We start from the raw sequence: 22,915 nt of genomic DNA, 5'->3' as shown, positions 1-22,915 counted from the left end.
TCCTGCAACATTTTATTAAATAGGATTTATCTGGGGAGCGCAATCACTGCTTGGCAAACACAAACTCACCTGCCCTAAAAGGTGGAAATTCATGTGTGCTTGAGGTGCTGTTTGTTGAAGTAAGGAGGAGGCTTCACAAATGAATCCACCACATTAACACCCTATGTTCAGTCTCACAGTGCAATAAGAGAAACTAGCTTTGTGAAGTGCCCGTGCTGCTGCCACTGGAGGATCACGAGCCCTCCAGGAGAGGAATGAGCATTCCTGTTACAACCTCTGCTTCTCTGAAGGCCTGAGAGGTGTGGGCACACATCTTCAGAACAGCTTGGAGGCTGTTTCATAGAAACCATGGCCCTTAGGAATTTCAGTTTCAAATGCTTAAGGTGTTAGCTAGCTGGTCATTATCATTGTTTCAGCGTTGAATGTTTTTAACCTACTTTGTAACAGCATAAACAGGCAAAACAAAGCCCTTTGTGCAAGAATCTATGCGCAAGATGTAGAAAATAGAAGTCTGGTAGTTTAAGTTATAAAAGTACTAAACCCATTCTGATCCTCCCCATCAGAGCCTGCAGAGTTATTATGTTAGCCTAATCTCCCAATAATCTTTCATTATGCTTACTTGCCATTCAGCAATCTGTTTTTCTGCAGCAACCCAAGGTCACCTGGGATCTTGGTAGGTGCCTTCTGAGAAGCACCTGCTGCCACAGCAATAGACAGGAGAAAATACGGTCTCCAAAAATGCCTCAAAATGCCAGTGTGGGTTTTCTCCTTTTTGCTCTGGTTTCCACATCCAAGAGCTGCTCACAAAGCTTCCTGTCTTAGCAAAGAGAGAAGAGCAGTCAGTTAAGGCTCGTGGTTGTATATGGAGATTTGTTCATTAACAAAAACAGCTGAAGGCCTTGTTTCATTACTCTGAAGTAGCAACCAGAGCTTTATTCAATAAGGGTTTTATGTTTTTGGAAACGAGCATTTCTTATCACTGCTTTAAAAATCCAATAAGGTAGCAGTTCAAGTGCCAAAGGATATAAAGCCTTCTGTTCGCAGCAGTGTCTGAAATACAATGATGATTTCCTTAGTTCAGTAACTTATCCAAAACATCCAACAACAGATCAATCTGTCAGGGACAGGGGTACCTGTTTAATGTGGTGAGACCTCCTTCAGTCTCAGGCAGTGCTAAGACAGGGCAAGGCAAGGCTGTATCTGCAGGTCACCCAGCTTGCTGCTAAGAGTATTATCCTCTTTCCCCCTCTACACCAAATCCCACAATGCAGCTGAACCCAAACCTACAATTCACCAGGAAAACAAAACAAAGACGTTCCCAGTTCCCACCCTTGGCTCATTCAGAACAAAATCTCACACACAAACAGAGACATCAATGAATCGGAGCAGTGTGAGGTTTTAAAAGCAGAACATGGGTTTATTTACAATCAAGTTCTTATGGGCAGCTGAATAAATAAAAAGTTTGCCTGGTATACTCTAGTTGCCTCTACAGAAGGTGCCTGAACAAAAGGCTGGGTTAGAGAGATGCCTGTTAGAGCAGCTGCCCCCCAACCCAGCCCCTCCAAACAACACACTTCCTTAGTAAAACATAATCAGGAAAGATGAAAATAAAGTGCAAATAAAAAGGCAATACGACGCTGGTGGCTTGTCTAGAGGCCCAGATGATGTGGAAAGGTTTGGCTGGATGCAATTGTACCAGGTAGCTCGCAGCCAGCCACACTGTGGTTTTGGATGCGTAAACGGGGACAGGAAGACACTGCTCCACAGCACAGAGAGGGCTTCAGCACACAGGAATATTGCATATCTGCTGAAGAAGGAGGCCAGTGGCCTGGCATGGCCAGCACCAACAGAATGCATTTGGGATTGAACACCACTGACCCTGTGTTTTACTGACAGCCTTCAGCAGAGGACGGATGAACCGAAAAGGGGACCAAGCATCTATGTGCAGGTACTGAAGTCACAGTACGACTACATTCCTCATCACAGCAGCACAGCCGAAGTTGAACTTCTCCCTCCTCAAACCCAGTAACCAAATTGCCTGTGGAGTAAAAAGATTAAAAATCTCCTATTTTGTGATACTCTGACAGTTGAAGGGCATTTTAACAAAAGGGTGCAGAAGTCCCGAAGAATGGACAATGTCCATACAAAACCGATACAAGGAGTTTGCATGACAGCACTGGAGAACCTGTGTCAGGATCAGAGCAGCTCCGCACTGAGTTGGTAACTCAGCAGCAGAGCTGCCAGAGCCATTGGAAACTCTCTACAAAAGCTTTTCCAGCACTTCAGACTGCCCAGGACCTGTCCACGTTTCGGGACCTTCTCACTCCACACCTAAACTAGGCCACAAGAACAGAACACAGGAGACAGAGCGTGCATTAAGTCAGCATACACTGTAACTTCTTTCCAACATTTCCAACTCAGAAGTGCTGTAGATACATTTGTGTGGTAGGGTATTTGGCACAGCTGCCTGGTGAGGAATCCCGCTAGTATCTTCAGCTCCATTGGTGCATAGATACTGCATGTAAAGGCATGACTAAGTAGCATTCACCATCCAGAACAGCTAATCCCTTGCTGAGTCTGAGTGCCACAGCGTGGTTACGGCCATAAGAAGTTTCTGACTCAGGTTCTTTCTCCATTGCTTTAGAACTTTCCTCCAGAAAGCGAAGCCCACGCACTTGTTAATATTCCTGCTCAGGATGGATCTGGGCTGGGGTCTCCATTCTGTTCAGCCACGGACCAGCACCACCACACACAGAGGCACGGGAGCTCTGCCTCTCACCCTCCATCCAGTCAGAACTCAGACCACAGGACAGCCTTGTTTCCTTTGTCCACACTGACCACGTGGGCACCCGCTGGGGACCACGCGACTGCATTGATGGGAGAACTGAAACGGAAGCCAGGTGTAAGTTTAAAGAAAAAAAAAAAAGCTAAATTCCACAGCAGCATTTAAGAAGAAAATGAAATAATACAGTATCCTGACTATGACAGAACAAACACTTTCATTCTCTGCTCTCAGGAGAGTCCTGCTTTTGATAAGCCTAAGAGGGATACTCTTTCTTCAGAATATATTAGATACATTTTATTAGAATCATGTGTCAGCTTAGGGACAATAATAAACACAGCCTTTGGTCAATCTAGAAAGCAATGCCATGAATACACAAAGAACCTGCGTATTAAAATTCTCACACACCAACCCAAACAGTAAAGCTCTATGACCACAAGTCTTTCTCATCTATATTCACAAGCCAGATCCTGCTTCAGACAGAACGGGCAGCTTTCCCTCACCTGTGATGCTTGGCAAGAGTTCTCTCCAACTTCCCAGTGAGTACATTCCAAACATAGAGGGCACCATCAGCTGAACCAGCAGCCACATAGTTACCATCAGGACTATGAGATCAGAGAAGGAGTTGAAGGCACGGAACAAATTTTCATCACGCCAGCAATTTATCAGCACAAATCATCATTCCACGTTCAGCTTCCTAAGCAAGCAACTTGGTATTACATCATTTAAAACAAATCTGTGTTACCACACGTTAGCACTAACAAGCAAATGAATTCATAAATCAGAAAGCTTCCAAGACAGTTCATCAACATCTACAGGTGCACTGTCTTGACCAAGAGGCAACTGTGGACAAACCACAAACTCTGTCCCAAGTTTTTCCAGCTGTAAATGGAGACAGCACAGCCAAGCATCATGAATCCCCAGAAGTGAGTGATAAGATTTAATCAGAGAATATCTTCCCTGTATCTGATCTTACCTGAACACAACTCTTGTCCAGTCAGAGCCACATTTGAATCCCTGGGCACTGAAAAGATAGAATCAGATAATTGTAACTTCATTTATCAGAAGATGGATCTCAAGATTCTTAATAAAGAGCACAGTGAAGGTTCTGGATGGCTCAGAATAAACTCCAGTACCCCTTTATCACAATTTCTGTTTCTCATACTCCACCCCTCAGACACATCTGAAGTAGCCCTTTCCCTTAGGCCAAGGACCTCTAAAACCAACCTACCACCTTTAGAGAAGCAAATGAAAAGATTTGCCATAACAGATTTTTGCTGTTAGACTGCAGAGAAACTTGCTACTCAAGTGAAAAAACTTAGGTGACTGCTTTCTCCATGGAGACACTGAAAGAAGTCTAACCCTGAGAGATACCAGCAAGCCTGGCTTCTGAAATTCACAGTGCTCTTGTGGAGGGCACACTCACCTGAATGTTTGCTTGACAGCACCAACCCGCAGATCAATGATCTTCAGTAGATCATCACGGGAACAGGTCAAAAGCTCTGTTCGCTCCGAGTTCAAATCCAGAGCTGTGATCCTTCCAAGCAGCTCCAGTTCTTTTACTATGCTTTCAGTCCTAGGAAAAGATGGGAAGGAGGTAAGGGAAAAAAAAGATTCCACTTGGTGGAAAACACGACCAGCCAACAGTCAGACACTACCTTACTCCCAGCTCTATCCTCTGGAAAACTAATGTCTAGAAAGCAGGCTAATGACCAATGCAAAATACTTACAATGAAACAGACTGCCTTTTGAGAAAAAAAAAAAAAAAAAACACCAATCCAAAACCATATATGAAGCCCCAAGCCCTCCCTCCTCAACCAACAGTAGTAAAAGCAGTAATAAAAGGTACTTTCACTTTCATCAGCTCTCTGAGACTTAGAACAGTCTCTCCAGCTTCTACACTGAGGAAGAAAAGCAGCCCAGAGTTCAGAATTACTTTGACAACAACTCTATAATCATCCCCACTGTGTGCAAAGCCTCCCACAGGTTTTACCTGATATCCCAGAAACGGATTTTCTTATCAAAATGTCCACTCATTACACATTGCTCAGTGCATACGATGTCATTGCAGCTAGATCCTGCAAACACTGTTTTTATACCTAAAGAAAGGATAAGTCAGTGGTGAATTCTATACAAGCTGATGAAAAGGGAATCAGAAAATAATCACTATGCCATACACGCACACCCTGAACATCGCAGCTGCACAACGCTGTGCCCATGGAGTGCCACAGGGCAAACTGTCTTAGTATAATCCCGAATTAAGTCTTTAACCTCTTTGCCCTTCTCAATCTCCTTTGCTAGATCTAATATCTCTTTAAATGTTCCTAGGACAGCTGCTTTACTTCCTATTTAGCCAGCTATAATTTGCCGCTGCTAAACATGAAACTGCCAACATGACCTATGTTCATGGCTCAGGTATCAAAGCTATCCTGATTTTTCTCCCAGTGCAAGCGGGCTTAAGAGCCATCGGTAGAAGAGCAGACCAAGAAAAACATTTATCCCAAAGAATCTGAGCATCTCTTTCATTCACGATGTTGAAATCTGGCACATTTCCAAGACAATTCCATCCACCTCCAGGTTAAAAACACTCTGAGCTGGCTCCGAGCTTCTAGTGGAAGACAAAAATACCCACAGCATGGACTGATAAACAAAGAAAGCTCACAGAACGCAGCAGCTGTGAATGTAATAGCATTAACAGTGCTTCCTGCATACATGATTTCTTATTCTTATTTCAGGTAACAAACAGAAGGAATCTGATTACTTGAACAACAACAGAAAATAGCACCGCCGCCGGTTTTTGCTTTTTAAGACTAGCAAGAAGATCTGTCTTATGTAACGCTCCCATTTACACCCACTAGGAGCACAGAACATGCTTGAAAGAAGTGAAGCTTCCTTACAAACTTTGCTGCGGAGGTCCCAGAGCTTGAGGGTCCGGTCATGGCTTCCCGAAACGATGCGCGCGTTGTCCAGCAGGAACTTGGCAGACAGAACCTTACCACTGTGACCTGTCAAAGTGTGCTGAGGAAAAGAGATTCACCTTGGCAAAGTGCACAGTTCCATTTGATTCCTTTTCTCATAGCTTAGCGGTTGTATTAGACAACTTCACAAAGAATCTTCACAGATAATTTGCACATCTACAGCCTTGCTTGAATTTCCTTCCCCCCCCACCCCCCCTGCGACATTTAAACAGTGATCAACACTGTGTTGGAGTTTTCAGTACCACCGAGCTCAGCCTGAAGCCCTGAGACATGGGTCACCTCTGGCTGCAGGGTCTCCAGCTACCAGGAAACCTGCGAGCTCTCCTATTCCAGCATGTCCACACTTCAGGGGTAGATGGCAACTGCACCACAGCCTTGCAGGAGAAACGAGGAGAGGGAAAGCATGCTGAAAATGGTTTTTATAACAAGCTTCTCTCAAGGATATAGCAGGAAATATCTTATCTCAACTACTGTTATACCCTCAAGCCGTGAAAGCTGAGACAACCAAGGGTTTCAGAAACACTCCCTACAGCAGATTCCATAACTGCTTGTTTTCATCCAGAGCAGAGGAGGGCTCAGGGGGGCTGAGGAACATGAACTGCATTCACTTCCAACTGCTGAATATTTACACGTCAAATCACAAAACAAATAATGAGTGACTGAAGCAAGAACTGTGGGGGGAAAAGAAAGCCACAGGAGAAATGTCGGGTTTATAGCTTTTGTTGTGGTTGTTTTAAAAACTCAGAAAGTATACTACAACTTTCCTGAATTAGACCTGATTTCTCCATGTTGACAACTACCCAGCGAATGATAATGTGACTGCAGGTTATACCTGATGTGTGAAATGCCAGGAGATTCAAAACACATCAATAGCATCTTCCTAAAAAAACTGATGAGAAGTGTCAATAGGAATGATAATAAACAAAACTTTATAGAAAGCTGATATGAGACTGTTTCTTTTTCTCCACAGGTAAATCCTTCCTTAAGCCTGAGATAAACTGTAGGATAAGAACCTGAGTACAAAGGAAGTGGGAAGAAGGGAGGGATCTTCTGAAAGACAGAGAATAACTTCACAAGTCCTTCAGTTTGCTGCCTTTAGCAGCAAGGCCTAAGATTCCTTTTCAAGAATGTTACCTCTGACTTAAACAAACCCCCCAAAAACAACAAACCCACCCTTTGCTGCAAGCCCTTCTTTAGCTGTCTTCTCTTTAGATGGAGGCTAAAGCATTAAAGTGGTTCTTCATGAACCATAAGAAGCTTTAAAGTTTCCACAGAGAGGGATGCAAAGTTGTGTATTACAAAGATGTGGCAACTGGAGTTTCCTGCAAGGCTGTGCAGAGGCCAATATTAGATTTTAGGTTTTGCTGCAAAGACTCTTTAATTTAAGAGAAACAAACATCTGTTTAATAACAGGAATTGCTGAGCATCTGTAAATGCACAATGGTAAAGATTACACTGCCTCTTATTAGACACAAAGCTGGAAATGCAGGACAAAGCTATCCCAAGCATCAGGAGACTCACCCGTAATCGATTGTCATCAACCGTCCAGATTCTGCTGGCAAAGTCATTTGAGGCTGCTAAGAGGTAAGAACCCTGTAAACAGAAGTTTAGTTTAAAACCACTTCTGCTAGTCAATATGAAAATTAAGCTCAAATCATTTCCAATTAGTGATTAGAGCTGTATTAGTGCTATCATGCCAAGGGAAAACAAAAGGATAAAAAAAACTAAAACCTGGTAGCGTATAACAGCATGGAAAGCCAGTGTGACAGCTTTCAAAAAGGTCATGGCCTTTTCTTCTCAGCAAAAGGTGACAGTGATTGGTGGAATCATGACTATAGATAAAAGGAATAACAATAACCAGACAGCAAAGTACCTCCTTCCTTCCCCTTCTGCCCACCACTACTGCAGTGAGGAAATGAAATCTAGTTTGCCCTCATCTATTCCTTTCACATTCATTTTGCACAGGGAAAAAGCCCTGCATCTATCCTAAGTTCCTCACAGTGGAATTGGCTCGAATCTTGCAATTTTCATTACATTTCTAATGTTTCAAAGTAAGATTCCAAGAGCTAAATCTGTTCATGGACAGGTAGATGGGTTTGTTCATGACTGTAGGCTTAGTGCTTTTCCAAGTCATCCAAAATAGGGAGAAATCCATCCCTAAAGACCCATGCAACTCAAAGACTTCCCTGAAGGCAAAGAAGAGTCCCTAAGGCCCACTGGCATCTCACCTCAGGCAGCTGTCACCTCAAACGTGTTCATCTTGACATACATAACCTGAGCACTAGTTTATCCTGCAGATTAACAACCCCTGCAAATCTCATGAGCTGGTTGATGTCCAAAGGGATGGTGGTTTGGGTGTGTGTGTCAGTAAAGTTCAGCATGCAGAATCAGCGGGTGGAAAAAATTACTTCAGCTTTGGTCTTACTCTGCAGTAAAACACCGGGTTATGGAAGAGGTCTCAGCAGAAAAGTCAGATCATACGTCCAGATATAACAAGCCAAAACCCCAACTCCTTTAAGCAGGTCTGTGGGATGCTGATCACAGTCATGTCTCCAATACTTCAGGTTAACATGAACTGAACACATCACATGCTGTCAGCAAGCACTCCCACAGTCATACTATTGCTGTGCCATGACTGGGGAGAAACTGCTGGGAGAAGAGGCCATAGAAGAGCAAGTCTTGGGACAATCAGACCTTTTACTATTCATCACAGACCTCAACAAAGCACTCATGAAAATAAAAGCTTCACAAAAATAAAGCCCCAGTGTATTTTCTTTTGTGCTGCTGTGTCAGCTTTAGTGGGAAGCTGAAGATTAATGTCTCATATTAGACAATGCCTGATGCATTTTAGTTTCATCATAATAGCCCATAGTAGCCAACGTCTGAACTGCTTATAATCTGAACTGCAAAGCCAAGATGAGAATTACACTGACTGCAGCTCTTGTACATTTTTTAACCATTTGCAGTTACTCTCCTAAGTGTTAACTCCTATCTTAGGTAACTTCTCAAAGCATCAGAATGGAAAGTGATAGCAGAGCATAACATAAATCAATTAGCTTATTCCTAATTACAAACAGTGGATATTGCACAGATACTCACAGCACTATCAAACTCTATGCTTGTAATCCCAGCATTACTACCAGAGAGGGAACCTTTGGGCTCACACCTATCTGCACAGAGAAAGACGAACAAAACTTAAGCAATGGATTAGAACAGAAGCTGACACAAAGTGAACTATAATATGAGTTTATCTAATACCCCACACTATCCCAAAGCAAAAACATTTACCTCCCAAGACTTCCCAGAGCTTAACCCTACGGTCCATGCCTCCTGTCGCCAGTAACCGGGAGCCAGGGCTGAACTGCACCGCGTTCACCTCCCCGTCATGTGCATCCTGGGGAGCAGAAGAAACAGAACAGCTACCCGAAATGCACAGATCCAAAAAGCACTGATCAGAAAGCGACAGAGCTTCAAGGTCTGCACCACAGCTGCAGCTTTTTCAGCAGTATATAGGAAACAAAGTCAGAGGCTGAATCTCTGCTGTGGCTGATTGTGTACAAGCAGAGCAAAAATGCTGATCCTTATCTAAAAAGCCCCAAGGCATACAAAGGAGAACACCAGCAAGGACTCAACAGCAACATCATACTACCAAGAACTTGACAAAGCTTACACAGACTGAACTTACAAAGCAAAGACTTTTATTTTAAGTTATACCAGAATAAAGTAAGGAAAGGACAGAAAACATTAAGAGGTGACACACTGCAGAAGGAAATCAACCTTTTATTTTTCCATCTAGAGCCAGCAGTGGAACATAATCCAACCAGCCTGACACGAGTCAGGCTTGGCCTTGGAAAGCCTGCTTGAAAACAGCATAACAAATAAAGTGTGTTCATTTACTGTATCAGTGATAATGCAGCTTCATACTGGCAGTTAAGTGCTAACAGCACAGCTGCAGCTTGGAACAGCCCTGCTCCCACTGAAAGCTTGGGTTTATACCATAGTTCCTATTAGCAGGCCCAGCAACACCTCTGCTTTTACACAGAATAATGTTTGAAGGTTGAGTTGCCTGCTTAAGTGTGATTCTTAACCTTTAAAAACCTACAAGAATTTTAGTATTAAGATCTCCTTATTTTTTCCTGTCAATTTTACAGCTTTACACTTGTATGGGAACAGTTGAATCATGGCCTGAACCTCTGATTGACCACCTGAGGCGAGCACTGAGTCAGCTGCAGGGGCACAGGTGAACACAATTTCACCTGAGTGACCTGAGTGGAGCCTGGCTCCACCCCTCCTAGTCCCCATTTAAGGGCTGACTCCCAACTTGGAGCCCTTCCATGAGCCCAGGACACGGGTAAGATCTTTATTTCATTTCTCCTTTGTAGTGTGATAATCTCTCTGGTCCTATACCTGTTTGCCATACAACACTACCTGCCCATTATTTCCTCCAGTAAAGAATATCATGTCTTTAACTCATCTGCTGCATTCTTTTCCTCTCCCCTGTACCCCACCCAAGAATTATCACCGAGTGCTCTTTTGAAATCAGTTTTTAGGGAGATGTTTTTCTGCTAGAACTTGTTGTTTGAGCTTGGTCCATCAGCTCATACTTAGAGGTCATCACACTTCAAGTCTGGTCTTCCTGCAAGTACTGAAGAAACACTCTAAATGAAGCTAGCTAAAATCCTTGCCCAGCAGCTATGTCCCACTGTACTGGCTGACACAACAACCTTCTCCTCCCATTCCAGCTTTTTCTATTGAGCTCTACAAAGAGAGGTACGGATCACTGTTTGGAATAACAACTTTCCAGCATCTGCCAAACTCCTGGGTACAGAGTCCTTGCATTCATTTTAGGAATGCTCTGCACCGCTCCACTGAACCTAGACATGCGTGAGGCTCCACCATGGCTCTAAACACAGAAGGTGAAATACAACACAGATCATCTCCAGAAGGCACATATAAGCTTCCACACAAGAAGCAGGGAGTTCTTCCTTCCAATATTACACTGGTAACCAAGCATCACCTCCACCAAGTCACTGTGATAGACTTGCTACTGCAACTGTTCCTACTGGAGCAAGGTGAGAATCAGAATAGGGCAGCATTCCCTGTGTTTCTAAGATTAAGGGTCAGCATAGCTTACTCTGGTATGTCCCCTGCATGGAGCTGATTGGCTATGCCCCTCTAGGAAGTTCAGATGACATCAGAGGAAATTCATAGAAAGATGAAACAGGTGGCTCTTGAGCACCTCATTCATACATAGCTTTGCAACATCCTAGATATTGAAGTGTTAATCATAAGTAATTTTGTCAATCAACTGGACTTGCTGTATACAGCCGAAGGTGGAAGGAGGTTTTTACCATTTACTGTAGCCACAAACACCTCCTGATAAGTGCCTTTATTCAAGCCAGCTCCAGGCTGTCACTTAGGCTGCGACCCCATTCTCAGCTTCAGTAATATAACTACTCCTCCTCCACCCTATGACCTCCATTAAAGACAGTAACAGGGAAGACCAGGAACACACAAGCCTCCATGCTACAGTAACTCTCTATATGACCCCTCCTCTTCTGGATGAAAATAATTGCTTTTTATCCACGGAGAAAGCACTTGATGGACTGCATGAGAAAGTTCATGAGAAGCCTCTGAACAGTTGCTCTGTGAAACAGTTTACCACACTATCTTTCATTTCAGAAGGCAATGCCCAGCTCAGAGGTTTAAGTTCTGCCTTGCGAGGCCAAAGCAACACGTAGAGGAGGTCTCAGCTTGAAAACTTTAGATCATGCACAACCAATGAAGGCACACCACTACCATGAGCTCCTCTCAACCAGTTCTGTTGGATGACATTCAGCACCAAAACCTCCTTCACTGTGGGGAGCTGGCACTGAATTAATCCCAAACTGTCAGCAATCACTTTCTCAGTCATAGCTCTACTATGGCATGACAGAACAAAGACTGCTGGGAGCCAAAAAGGTAATGGTGTGCAATTTCCCAGTGCCATCAGACCTTTTACTAAGTCATCATCGACCTCAGCAAAACAGACATCAAACACAGGTTGAACAGAATCACACCTGGGAGCATGCTGGCTTTGAAAAGCACTTGAGCAAGTATTAAATAGGATGAACCATGCTGCCAAGAATTTCTTCTTGTTTGGCAAAGTTAATGGCAGTGGTTTCAAGAGACCAGCATCCAAGATACAGATAGAATTTGCTTCCTCCAAAGATACTAAAAGGGATGGTAAAAATGGTAATTCCTTCTGTACTTACAAAGACACATATGGCAGTAGTGGGCACTCTCACTTCTTTACTGGCACCTGGATGTGGCTCTGCATTATCCTGGGGAGGAGGAAACGAGGACAAAGAACGCCTCCTGATGCGAAACAGAGTAAGAAGATTTTACAAACAGAAAGGAATGCTTTCTCTTGAGTCCATCCAGATCTGTACCTGCCACTTAACTACACTGTATAGTGATAAAACAATTGGGTTTTTACTTCCTTTTATCCAGTCTTTCAAAAATGACATTTATTGTACAGTACTACATCACTTACGGCCTTAGATATCTCATAGTACACCAGATATTTTACCAGATCTGAATACTGACCTCATTTTGAAACAGTCATCTTTTTCTATTAGGAAATAAACATGGGAGTGATTGCAGCTGAGTTTAGCAGGAGAGACTGCAACTCCATCATTCTGTCTAGGGAGACTGAGCACCACTGCAGCATTACACTCCAGGCAGCAAAACACTCCATTCCAAAGCTCAAGCAGCACCATTTAAGCAAAGATCATCCTCCTAATGTAGGGCTTGACTTACAAAGGCTGGCTCTACTCTTGATACCAAGCACAAAGCCTAGAGGTTTATTTTAAAATAGCTCTAATAAAGGAACTAAATGCAGTGGAAAGTAAGAAAAACACCCATGTATTCTCCCCACAAAGAGAAGTTCATTGTATCTCCAACCATAGATAATTCCTAGCCAGTAATAGTGATAACTGACATCTAATGAGGATAATGCAGCTTGGCTCCACGTTAACTCAATGGAATACATTTACATGCTGGACTAAGAGGGATAATATTTTCACCTGGCAGCATCGGAAGACTGATGTCCCAAAAGGGGAGACTCAGACAGACTGGAGGGAAAGGTCAGAGGTCAGCACACGGCAAGATGGAAGAAACAGGAAGTTGAGGAGAACAAAAAAAGAAAAAAAAAAAGGCAGAAGCTAGAAGAAAGGCTGAAAATATTTCTTTGTATTCCTTGCATCACCAAGATTTTTTGTATGCATTGAAACCAGTACAAAAAACAAAGAGGAGCAAGTGTTCTAACCTACCCAAAGATATTAGTGATAGAGTCCAGAAGGCCTCCAGCTGGCTGGGAGAGTCGCTTACTGAAGGAGGGGAGGACAGATTTAAACCTTGTGAAGAGCTTCTCCAAATAAAGATCAACATAAACACAGTTCATAGCAGCAAGTTTCTGGAAAGGCTCCCTCCCCACAGACCCAGTCCCAAGGTAGAAAATCCCAAAGGCAGGCAGCAGTACAAAACTACAGCTCAGAGCATCACTTGTGAGTGGAGTTTCTTCATTTTCACCTCAACATCCACCCCATGAATTACTGGGTCCAGACATAACAATTTACCAAGTCTGTAGTTTCAATAAAATTATCCATGCTCTCATCATTACCTCTTACTTTCCACTCACTGCTACTTTAGAGAAAAAAAAAATGCATTTAATCCAGGTGAAGATCTTTTCAGTACTTAATAGAATTCCAATGCCTAGCTACTTGCAAAGCCATGTTGGTATCTTCTATGAATACAGAGAATACAGCTGGCACTGCAGTACTTATAGTCTAGTTTTGTTTTTAAACCTTTTTTTGTTGTTTTGTTTTAACATTACAGATATTTAGACACTAGTTTTGTTTGGTTAAAACAATAAAGGAAAAACATAGCTAGAACACAGTGACAGAGAACACAGTATGTAATGAGTTCCCTACTGCTGTGGTAGAAGCACAGAACTGCATTCCAGATAAAGAAGAGTGAAAATCAAAAGCAATATTCCAACACTATTCCTTTGTTTGTTCTAAATCTCTTATGCCCCTTGTTCTTCCCCAAGGATATGGAAACAAAGATGTCTCAGGCTACAAACCTGGGTGTTCGGCTGACAGCTCGCACTGGAGATGTCTCCTCAGCTGTATCAGAGGTTTCATCTGCAAGCACTTCAATGTCATCATCCCTGCTGAAATGAGAGAACAGAACACACCTCATTTTCAGCCAACAGAACCTTCAAGAGAGACCACCTCCTGAAGTATTTGAACAGAAGGGATGATACCGCTCTAGGATCCACCAGTGCCTGACCCCAGCCCCACTTAGCTTCACTGAGCTGCAGTGTCACAAAAGCAGACAAAGGCAACACAAACGCTATCTGGCTGTCCCTGCCAGAGACCCTATTATCAATAATGCAGGAAAACAATTATGTACAATATCTACATTTAAATTTTCTCTTTTAAACTGCCAGTTATACTCTTCTGTGACAATTTTTTTTCCTTTCACATTGATGTTGATAGCACCCTTTCCAGATTCTCTTTACTACAGCATTACATTTCAGCATGCAGCCCACTATACGCAATAAGGACCCACAAGGGTTTAAACTTTGTCTCTTCATCCACACCAAACTGGATTTGATACTTTCTATACTGTTTGAACTCCAAGTGCTGCTCCAGTAAGCACAAGGGATATTTTGGGCCACTTTGTCACACCTACATGCTAGTGTATAACTGAATATAATGGTGAGGTCGCAATATAAATGCCATAAAAATAATCCAGCTAAGCTGTTCAGCACATGCTGGCCAGTTATCATGGGCTCTGACAGTCCAGTAGTCCTCCTTCAAAGCACTGCTGATTTTGCAGGACAAGCTATTTTTAAACACAGCGTCAACTTGATGACATATGAGTAATCAGGGTGCTAAAACCCAGCATTTAAGTACAAACCAATGTCTGCCATCAGACAAGACAATCTCAGATGTAAAAGAGCCAAAGAGGACAGGCTTTGTTTTAACTCCTCAGCAGCTCAAAGCAAAGGATTTATGAAACATTAAGACCATCATCACCACCACAACAGGAAGTAAAGTACTCAGACTGTTGAGCCACAGCTACCTCTGAGCTCAGCTCTGAAATAGGAAGGTCTCACTTCGGGAGATAGAATTAGCTTTGCAGAGAAAGCAGCCAAAGGCATGTGCATTTCCTCTCTCCATGCAACACTATTTAGTGGAGAATGTAATGCTTAAGTTGTGTGTGTGTTTACATCAAATAAAGACTGCAGTACTGGCCACTGCTCTGGGACACAGAGGTTAGTGATAATCTTGTCAGAGGGACCTGCAGCTCAACAAGCTAAGGGAATGGACGCATTTAAACATTTCTGGAAAAGCTGCAAACCAAACTGTGCTATCTTAGCTGTACTGCTGATTACAGTTTCAAATTTCCCTCCAATTACTGCAAGTTCTCTCATATTGCCTACATACATGCTCTTCCTACCCTAGATTTTTGCCTAAGCCCTCTTCCATTGCTTCTATCATATGCAAAGACAAGCAGCACAAAGCTCTAAGGTGATTCCAATATGCAGCAAAGGGAATATATCAAGAAGCCTGCACAATGCTTTGGCACTGAGTTCTGAAGACTGTCTCAGTTGTAACCAGTGGCAGTGCACCAAGTAGTTTTGCTAGATCTGACTAACCTAAGTAGTAATAACCTCATCAACCTGGCACAAAACACACACCACCAGCTGCACACTTCAGTCAGCTGTTGGAAGACCATCTAGGAATAAGCAGTGAATGGCAGTGAATATTCACGTGCTGCTGGCTGATGCAAAGGACAAGAGACTCAAGATGACCGTTTATGGCCTGCCAGAAGTCAGTCCACATTTTTCTGGATTGTTTTCTGCAGTAGAAATTTACTCCGGTATGGAGGAACTCCATACATTAAGACTGCTTACGGTTCAACAGGCAGGGGTTCTTTGGCAGCTTCTGCTAGCTCCTTCTGCAGCCTTGCTTGTCGCCTCCTAAGAAAAGAAAAACGATTGTTGAAAACAACAACAACAAACAGCCTTCCTCAATCTTATTTCAAGGATTATCATGTGCAGGTTTGATGGATTTCATAATAATAATAATTAAAAAAAAATCACACCACTGGCACTCTTACAGCACACCTTCAGCACATCAGCCTTTTGTGGCCCATAGGAAAGCAGATTTGCTCAGAGCAAATACTTGCAAGAGCTTAAAAAGTGATGTTAATAATGATAATACAAAAGCACTACATACTATATGGTTTGTCTTAAAGGCCTCAGCCTTCAAATATTGTCAGCTGAAAAGTAAACAGAAGCAATTTGGAAGAAAAATTACTTGCTTTTACACGGTTTAGTCTCACAGCAACTTCTCCTTTTGGCAGGATGTAAAGAAACATTTCAATTGGTTGTATAAAAAGAACAGATAAAACTGTATTATCAGAATGCGAGTTGAACAAAATTGCAAATCTAGTACCAACAAAAGGAGTGTGATTTATGACTGTTAGGCCATGGTTCATTTTTGTTCAAGAATGAAAAGAACACGTTTTATTCATTTAAAAGACTGAAATGTCTTCACAAAGCATCTGCCTGTGCTGGCCGAGGAAGGAATGCAAACTTCTGGACTCTCATTGCATTGTGCAATAATTCACAGACCTCAAGGATTAAATGGAATGTTGTTTTATTCTACACACGCAGTTATCTATGACGATATTCAGAAGTAGTTTATCAAATAGAGATTATCTCACCTTGAATCCTTTTCATTTTCTGCATTCAAGCGATTGGCTTCCTGTGCTTTCTCTGCCATCCAACGTGAGACCAGCTCCTGGTTATCCTCAGTTGTTTTCCTCAGTTTCTCCTCCAAGGCATTGAAGGTGATCTGGAGAGCATCATATTCATCTTTCAGTGTCTGATTAGCTCGCTCAAGATCTTGTAGCTTGCTGCGTAGTTCCTGGCACTCAGTTTCCAGTTCAGAGATTTTTTGCAAATACTCTGCAATCCTGAAAGGACGACAAAATTTATAGAACAGTGAGAATCTCTCAAGTCTGTACCATCATTTTGCACTATTTATTTATTTATTTACAACGCAGAAAGGAATTTTTAGCCCATGGGTAAGGCTCCTGGGGAGTATCATAACAAATAACCCAACCAGAATTCTGCATCTCAAAACAATCACACAGAAGAAACTGTTCCTACTCACTTTGCTTCATTCATCTGCATCTCTTTGTCCTTCTGCTGCATTTGGTTATTCAGATCAATTACAGACTGGGCCAACTACAGAGAGGAGAAACACATTACAGAAGTGCAGGGTTGTCAGTTGGACAACGTATGCTGAGCAGCTCTCAGCGAGAGCACAGACCAATCTACAAGCATGAGGAGTATCTTTCATGTCTTCTTTCTGCCTTCCATACCTATTTGTTTGTTGCTTCTACAAACAAAGCTACTGATGGAGTCTTTGCAGAACACAAAAAACAAGAGGGGCAGAGGCCAACACTAATCAACTGCTGCTGTCAACTCCTAGTTACCCAGCCAGCAAACTCCACAGGGCGCAGAGCCTCAGCTGCCCCTGGGGAGGAAAACTGAGCTTTGAGAAGGGTGCCTGCTGAGCAGGTGGCTTAGGACACTGCACCGAGTGGGGAAGCAGGAATTTGTAGCGCTCTGTCTAGTCAATACACGTCTCCTGTAGTAAGCTGTCTACTCTTTGAGAAGCTCATGATTACTGACATGGGAGCTCCTCTACAGTTCCAATGAAGTATGATCAAAGGAGCATAACTTTCTCCAGGTCAATCCTGTCTCCCTACAAAAGGCTGCAGTAACTTTCAGGTACTAGCTCCCAGACTTACTCTTTCCTCTGCTGTGATTTCTGAACACCCAAATCTGTAGGCAGAGCGCTCATGTTTTTCTATCCAAAGGAAAAAAAATATCAAAAAACAATGAAGAAAAAAAAAATATCAAAAAACCCCAGGCTCCCTACTGCATTTACATGGTAGAAACAGTGATCCCTCCCTTTGCAGTCTAATACTAAGGCATTTAGTATTAGTGCAACCTCTGCTTGCACTTGTTTTGTCCACTCTTACTCAGCAGTGCTCCTGCAAAGCAAGAGAGTCAAACGAAACTACACACAGCCAGCTATTCTCTCACTCTTTCCTCACTGAAAATCCTTCCAGCATAGAACCGGTGCTCATTTGCAGCTCTCAACTAGATTAGTTCCTTCCTCCTCTAATAACTACAGTTAAAAACGTTTTGTGAAATACAAAATTAAGCTCTTCTTAAAAACAGTACTATGCTGATAATGTATCCTCTTATTTCCTGGCTGTCAGTTTGAACGACCAACCATCTCCAAATTATTATTATGAATTGCTTAAAAAGACTGCATATGAAATGATGAAAAAAAGACAAACGATCTCAGTACAATCAATGTCACATTCATGCAGGGCCATGTTTGAAGCATACAGAACACAAGAGGACTTTCCAACCTCTCCACGTTTCTTATGTAGCTCAGTCAGCTCCTCTTGATGTTTTATCTTCAGCTGTGCCAGTTCCTGCAACTGAGCATCATTCCATGTGCCATCATGTCCTGGACTGGAGTAAGAGAGGAAGAAGGTCACAAACCAGAATACAGCTGCTTTCATGCCTTTGACCACTCAGTTTCAGGACACCATCTCCCTTTGATATTCTATACCACACGAGAGATGCAGCCCATTCATTGTGAACTAAACCACAGCTAGCTCCACCACAACTCACTCCTCACCAGCATTATATAGTATTGCAAAATCAGATTTCCTGAGGGCTTGATTTACTTTTTGGGTTTTTTTTTTTTTTTTTGCACATTTCTAAAACAGACTTAAAACCCAAATGAAAGAGAGCATTTAAGAGACACAGATCCACAAGCCAGGGAACCTGGATCTCTTCCCAGTCCCTTGGGTTTACTGTCCCAGGTTTAACAAGTCCCTTCTTCACTGCCCCAGCTATGTTCTAGCCTCCCATGGCACAAAGGTGGTTTCTTTTAACTTCTGTTTGAACGTGAATATCCATCCTCCCACCTCCAAAACAGCTACAACTGTAACGCATATCGCTCACATCTTTGAAAGCACACACAGAGGAGCAGACGTTAGCTTTTCAAAAGCATATATATGCAATATATGTGCACACAGATTCCATGCAACTCAATTTTTAATTACAGCTTTTCAAAATAATAATTTCAAATTGACTGCTATAATACCAGACAAAAAGAACAGGAAAACTGCAAGCGTCTGTTTCTGCAGTCAATCAGTGTTAAAACAACACAAAGGGAAAGACAACTTATTCAGAAGCTGGAAGGTCTCACAGTGCTAACAAAAAGAACAAACGGTGTGTCTGGACAGGTAAGAGGCCAAGTCCTTTGGTAACACCCACCAGGCCCTATAATGCTAGCCACACTTGCACCTGCAGCCAGATCTAATATTCCTCCTTACCTTGGAAGTTGATTAAAAGCATTTTTCCTCACCTATTTAGCACTAGAACATTTGCTCAGTTTGAACAAACTGATACATACCAAGGACAGTATTATAATTCAGTTTAGTATTTACTTGGAAGATGTTCTTTCTGAGCATTTCTTCTCATCCTCCTCTACCCCCAGTCTCATCTCTTGGAATAGGTGTTCAACCAGAATGTGATTCCAATAAACTAAAGATGGTTCAGGACAACTACAGCCATCAAAAAAACTCTTGACAACTTTCATATATTTGTTAACTCCAGGAGAATCAGTTCTTCTTCCTTCCTTACAAGAACACATAAGTATATTTACTTGTCTAATTGGAATAAGAAACACATGCATACAGCATTGAGTCACATAGCAAGTTTCAACAGTTTTTTTCAGTTTCAACAGAGACTGCAATTCCTACAGCAGTAGGTAATTCTGAGCTAATGAGCAGCCCTTTCTTCAGTCAAGCCAACAGGAGAAGACAGCAGTCTCTGCCTGCTGGCATTTATGTGCCCTCCAGACAATGGATGCACTACCAGCAAATTGGTTTGCAGAGCATTCAGGCACCAAAAGAATAAATAGCATGAGTGCTACCTGCAGCATTAGAGTGCTATTCCCACATTAGAAGGGAGTTTCTGATAAAAGCCTGCTAAAAGCAGGCAAATGATATGGTTTTTGTTTCTTAAGCATAGGAAACATTTGGATTGACACTTCACAATCATGTTTTGCCCCGCTCTGCCCAACCTACGTGGTATCACTGAACCTCCAGATTCCAAGTAAGACAGCTGTCTCCTTCTGCACTGCAATACTTTGCTGCCTTCATGCAACTTTCAGTGGAAGGTCTTAGGAGTCAGAGTACAATCAGAGTACAACATAACAACAGAACCAGCAGCTCAGTCTGGTCCACCTTCACAGGTGGAGTCTGTGACAAACTGCTTTCTGCCCAGAATTTGGCCTGATCTTTCTCCATCAATTAACATAAACACATAGAATCATAGAATGGCCTGGGTTGAAAAGGACCACAACACTCATCGAGTTCCAACCCCCTGCTATATGCAGCGTTGCCAACCACCAGCCCAGGCCGCCCAGAGCCACATCCAGCCTGGCCTTGAATGCCTCCAGGGATGGGGCTTCCACAGCCTCCTTGGGCAACCTGCTCCAGTGTGTCACCACCCTCTGGGTGAAAAACTCCCTCCTAGTATCCAACCTAAACCTCCCCTGTCTCAGTTTAAGACCATTCCCCCTTGTCCTATCACTATCCACCCTCGTAAACTGCTGCTCCCCCTCCTGTTTATACGCTCCCTTCAAGTACTGGAAGGCCACAATGAGGTCTCCCCCGAGCCTTCTCTCCTCCAAGCTAAACAAACCCAGTTCCCTCAACCTTTCCTCATAGGAGAGGTGCTCCAGCCCTCTCATTGTGAAGGTAAGTTTCTCATACTAAGTTTTATTTTAGTTCAACCAGTTCCCCACTTTACTCAGCTGTAAGCTACTGTCATAGCCTAGAAGACACTTGTGCAACACATCAACCCATGGTTACAGCAGGCAGGGCAGACAGCTGAACAACAAAGTAATCACAAATACCTGATCTCATGTCTGCTCTGCATGTCATACTTCTCTGCCTGCAGCTTATCAGCCAGCACTGCGTGGAGGTCCGACTTCTCTAGCAGCTTGTTATCTAAAAGAACAATTAAGAAAAATCAGCAAAGAGCAAAACCAGATTCCCATATGTTCCTTCACCACCTAAATGTGGTACAACATGCCATAAGCCTGTACCACAGCGAGGTGTGCTGCTGGCTGGGCAGTACTCAACTCCAAGGCCAGCCCCTCATTAGTTCAGGAGCTGTGCTCGGCAGAAGGCTGCCATGGCTCACAGGTATTGATATATGATAAACCTAAGTTGGAAGTGCAAAGTCCAACCTCCTCGCAGCTCTGATCCAACAGCAAAGAGCAGTGCTGGGCTATCACCACACACAACACAAGGCAGTGCCGCGCACGAGGGTGCTGAGAGAAGCAACTACTTATTCTTCAGATAAAACAACGCACACACAAAAATTTAAATTAAAAAACAAAACAACCCACAACTTTTCTCGGTTGGGACACCCCCTCACGTCGCCCTCGTGGAATTGAGATAAGCGAGGCCCGGTGCCCCCAGCCCCGCGATTTTCCTCTGTCCCACAGGAACCCCGAGGCACAGAGCCCGCCGCAGGCGCTCACACTGCGCGACGATCTCCTCAAAGGCCTGCCGCTGCAGCCGGTCCCTCCGCCGCAGCTCTGCCGCGATGTGCCGCTTCCAGGGGGGGAAGCCGGCGGCGTGCAGCCCCGACGCCATCTCCGCGGCGGGAAAGGGCGTCTCGGGGAGCGGCGCCCGCGATGAGCGGCTCGGAGGAGGGGCGGGCGGCTGGGCTCCCTGGGGAACGGCAGACGCCGGTTCCCGGCCCGCGGTAGGGCGAGAGCCCGCCTCTCACAGCCGGGGATCCCCCGGCGCGGCCCGCAGCCGCCACCCCACGCCCTCCATGGCGCCGCGGCCGCGCTCCGTCAGGGGTCCTCGCAGCTCAGCGGCGCACCGCAAGCGCGACAGAGGCTGTCTGCGGCGCTGCCTGACACCGCCTTCCAATCCAACCGCTTCCGGCGCCGCCGACCTCCAGCACTGCTTCTGACTCGCGGCGGGCAGCGCTACAAGCGCGGAGTCGGCCGCCACAGGCGCGTGGGTGGCACCCTGCTGAGGAGAAGGGACCTCGCGCGACGCCATTTTGCGCGCCCTCCGCAACAAGGCGGGCCGCGCGCTGCCGCCATCTTGAGAGCGGCGCGGGCTCACGGCATCCATCCCGCGCCGCCATTTTAGGAAGGGGCCCTCGGGAGAGGCGCATGCGTATCAGTCAGGCGCCTGTGTGAGGAGCGCGTAGTTCGGGTCTGTCTGCGAGTGGCAGGGAGCTGTGAGTTCACGTGGGGCCTCACGTTGTGCCAGATAACGGTCAGGTTGGGTATTAGGAAACATTCCTTCTCAGAAAGAGCAGTGAGGCACCGCACGGCTGCGCAGGGAGGCGGGGCAGTCAGCATCCCTAGAGGTGCTCAGAGCTGTAGGGATGTGGCACTGAGGGAATTGGGCAGTGGGCACGGTGGGCTGGGCTGGTGCCCAAGAAGGTGACCCCAAAGCTGCACTTTGGGGTTTGGGGATGAAATTGCTTTGGAACACAGCAAAAACAACAGGCAGCCTTTGCTGCAGCAGCACAGCCTGTTCACTCTGGCCAGTGTGAAAATGCACAACATCTTGCTTCACAGCTTCGCTTTTCACTGCTTCATGCCTTCGGTAATGTGTTAGGTAACCTCATTATTGTAACTTAATTTGAAGCCAGGCGGCCTTCATGGGGCTTTTTGTCTTGCACGATGCTAAATTGCTTTGTTTTTCTTTTTAAGTAAATGAGTGAAGATGAAATTATTAAATTGTAACAGAATAAAATGGATGATTCACCAGATTATTACACCGGAGGAGAGAGCAGCGCTGGCTGAGCTAATAACAGATCGTGCACAGCTCTGTCCTACTGGGAACACGGTACAGAAAGTTGTGTGTTGTCTGCACAACTAATTTGGCCAAGTGTGAGCACACGGCCTGCTTTCCCCTCTGTTTTTAAATCATAAAATCAAATCAGATGTTGAAAAAT

General features: G+C 44.1%; 1 protein-coding gene and 2 non-coding genes across 14 annotated transcripts; all 3 read right to left on the bottom strand.

Moving 5' to 3' along the window:
• Nucleotides 1-1,391: 1,391 nt before the first annotated feature.
• ATG16L2 (autophagy related 16 like 2) lies at nt 1,392-21,793 on the bottom strand. 12 transcript variants are annotated; one of them, XM_004936938.5, is made up of 19 exons: nt 21,471-21,793; nt 20,838-20,931; nt 18,271-18,376; nt 16,995-17,068; nt 16,543-16,794; nt 15,728-15,793; nt 13,886-13,975; nt 13,074-13,130; nt 12,828-12,875; nt 12,015-12,117; nt 9,049-9,154; nt 8,860-8,930; nt 7,282-7,353; nt 5,680-5,800; nt 4,776-4,881; nt 4,209-4,358; nt 3,759-3,806; nt 3,286-3,387; nt 1,392-2,884 (listed from the first exon to the last, which is right to left on the bottom strand). In XM_004936938.5, exons 1-19 carry the CDS (start codon nt 21,583-21,585, stop codon nt 2,791-2,793), a joined length of 1,875 nt encoding a protein of 624 aa, XP_004936995.1. In that variant the 5' UTR covers nt 21,586-21,793; the 3' UTR covers nt 1,392-2,790. The 12 variants fall into 12 exon arrangements, with proteins under 12 accessions (XP_004936995.1, XP_004936996.1, XP_004936997.1 ...); XM_004936939.5 differs by having other exon boundaries at nt 13,886-13,972; XM_004936940.5 differs by lacking the exon at nt 12,828-12,875.
• LOC112533092 lies at nt 8,215-8,476 on the bottom strand. The gene has a single exon (XR_003076862.1). It is a non-coding gene; the product is annotated as a small Cajal body-specific RNA 6 (non-coding RNA).
• Nucleotides 11,506-11,777, bottom strand: LOC112533090. The gene has a single exon (XR_003076860.1). It is a non-coding gene; the product is annotated as a small Cajal body-specific RNA 6 (non-coding RNA).
• Nucleotides 21,794-22,915: the final 1,122 nt, after the last annotated feature.

This window comes from Gallus gallus, chromosome 9, assembly GCF_016699485.2.
Source record: "Gallus gallus isolate bGalGal1 chromosome 9, bGalGal1.mat.broiler.GRCg7b, whole genome shotgun sequence".
Lineage (NCBI taxonomy): Eukaryota > Metazoa > Chordata > Aves > Galliformes > Phasianidae > Gallus > Gallus gallus.
The sequence above is the reverse complement of the archived record's forward strand: the minus strand, read 5'-3'. Positions and strand labels throughout refer to the sequence as shown.

Bases quoted from the DNA above. Each gene is read 5' to 3' on its own strand.
- ATG16L2 (XM_004936938.5), bottom strand. From the start codon at position 21,585: ATGGCGTCGGGGCTGCACGCCGCCGGCTTCCCCCCCTGGAAGCGGCAC. The intron at 17,069-18,270 runs GTTGGAAAGTCC...TCCTCTCTGTAG, and splicing joins TACATAAGAAACGTGGAGAG to TTGGCCCAGTCTGTAATTGA. The intron at 4,359-4,775 runs GTAAAACCTGTG...ATCTTTTCCTAG, and splicing joins ATCCGTTTCTGGGATATCAG to GACTGAAAGCATAGTAAAAG.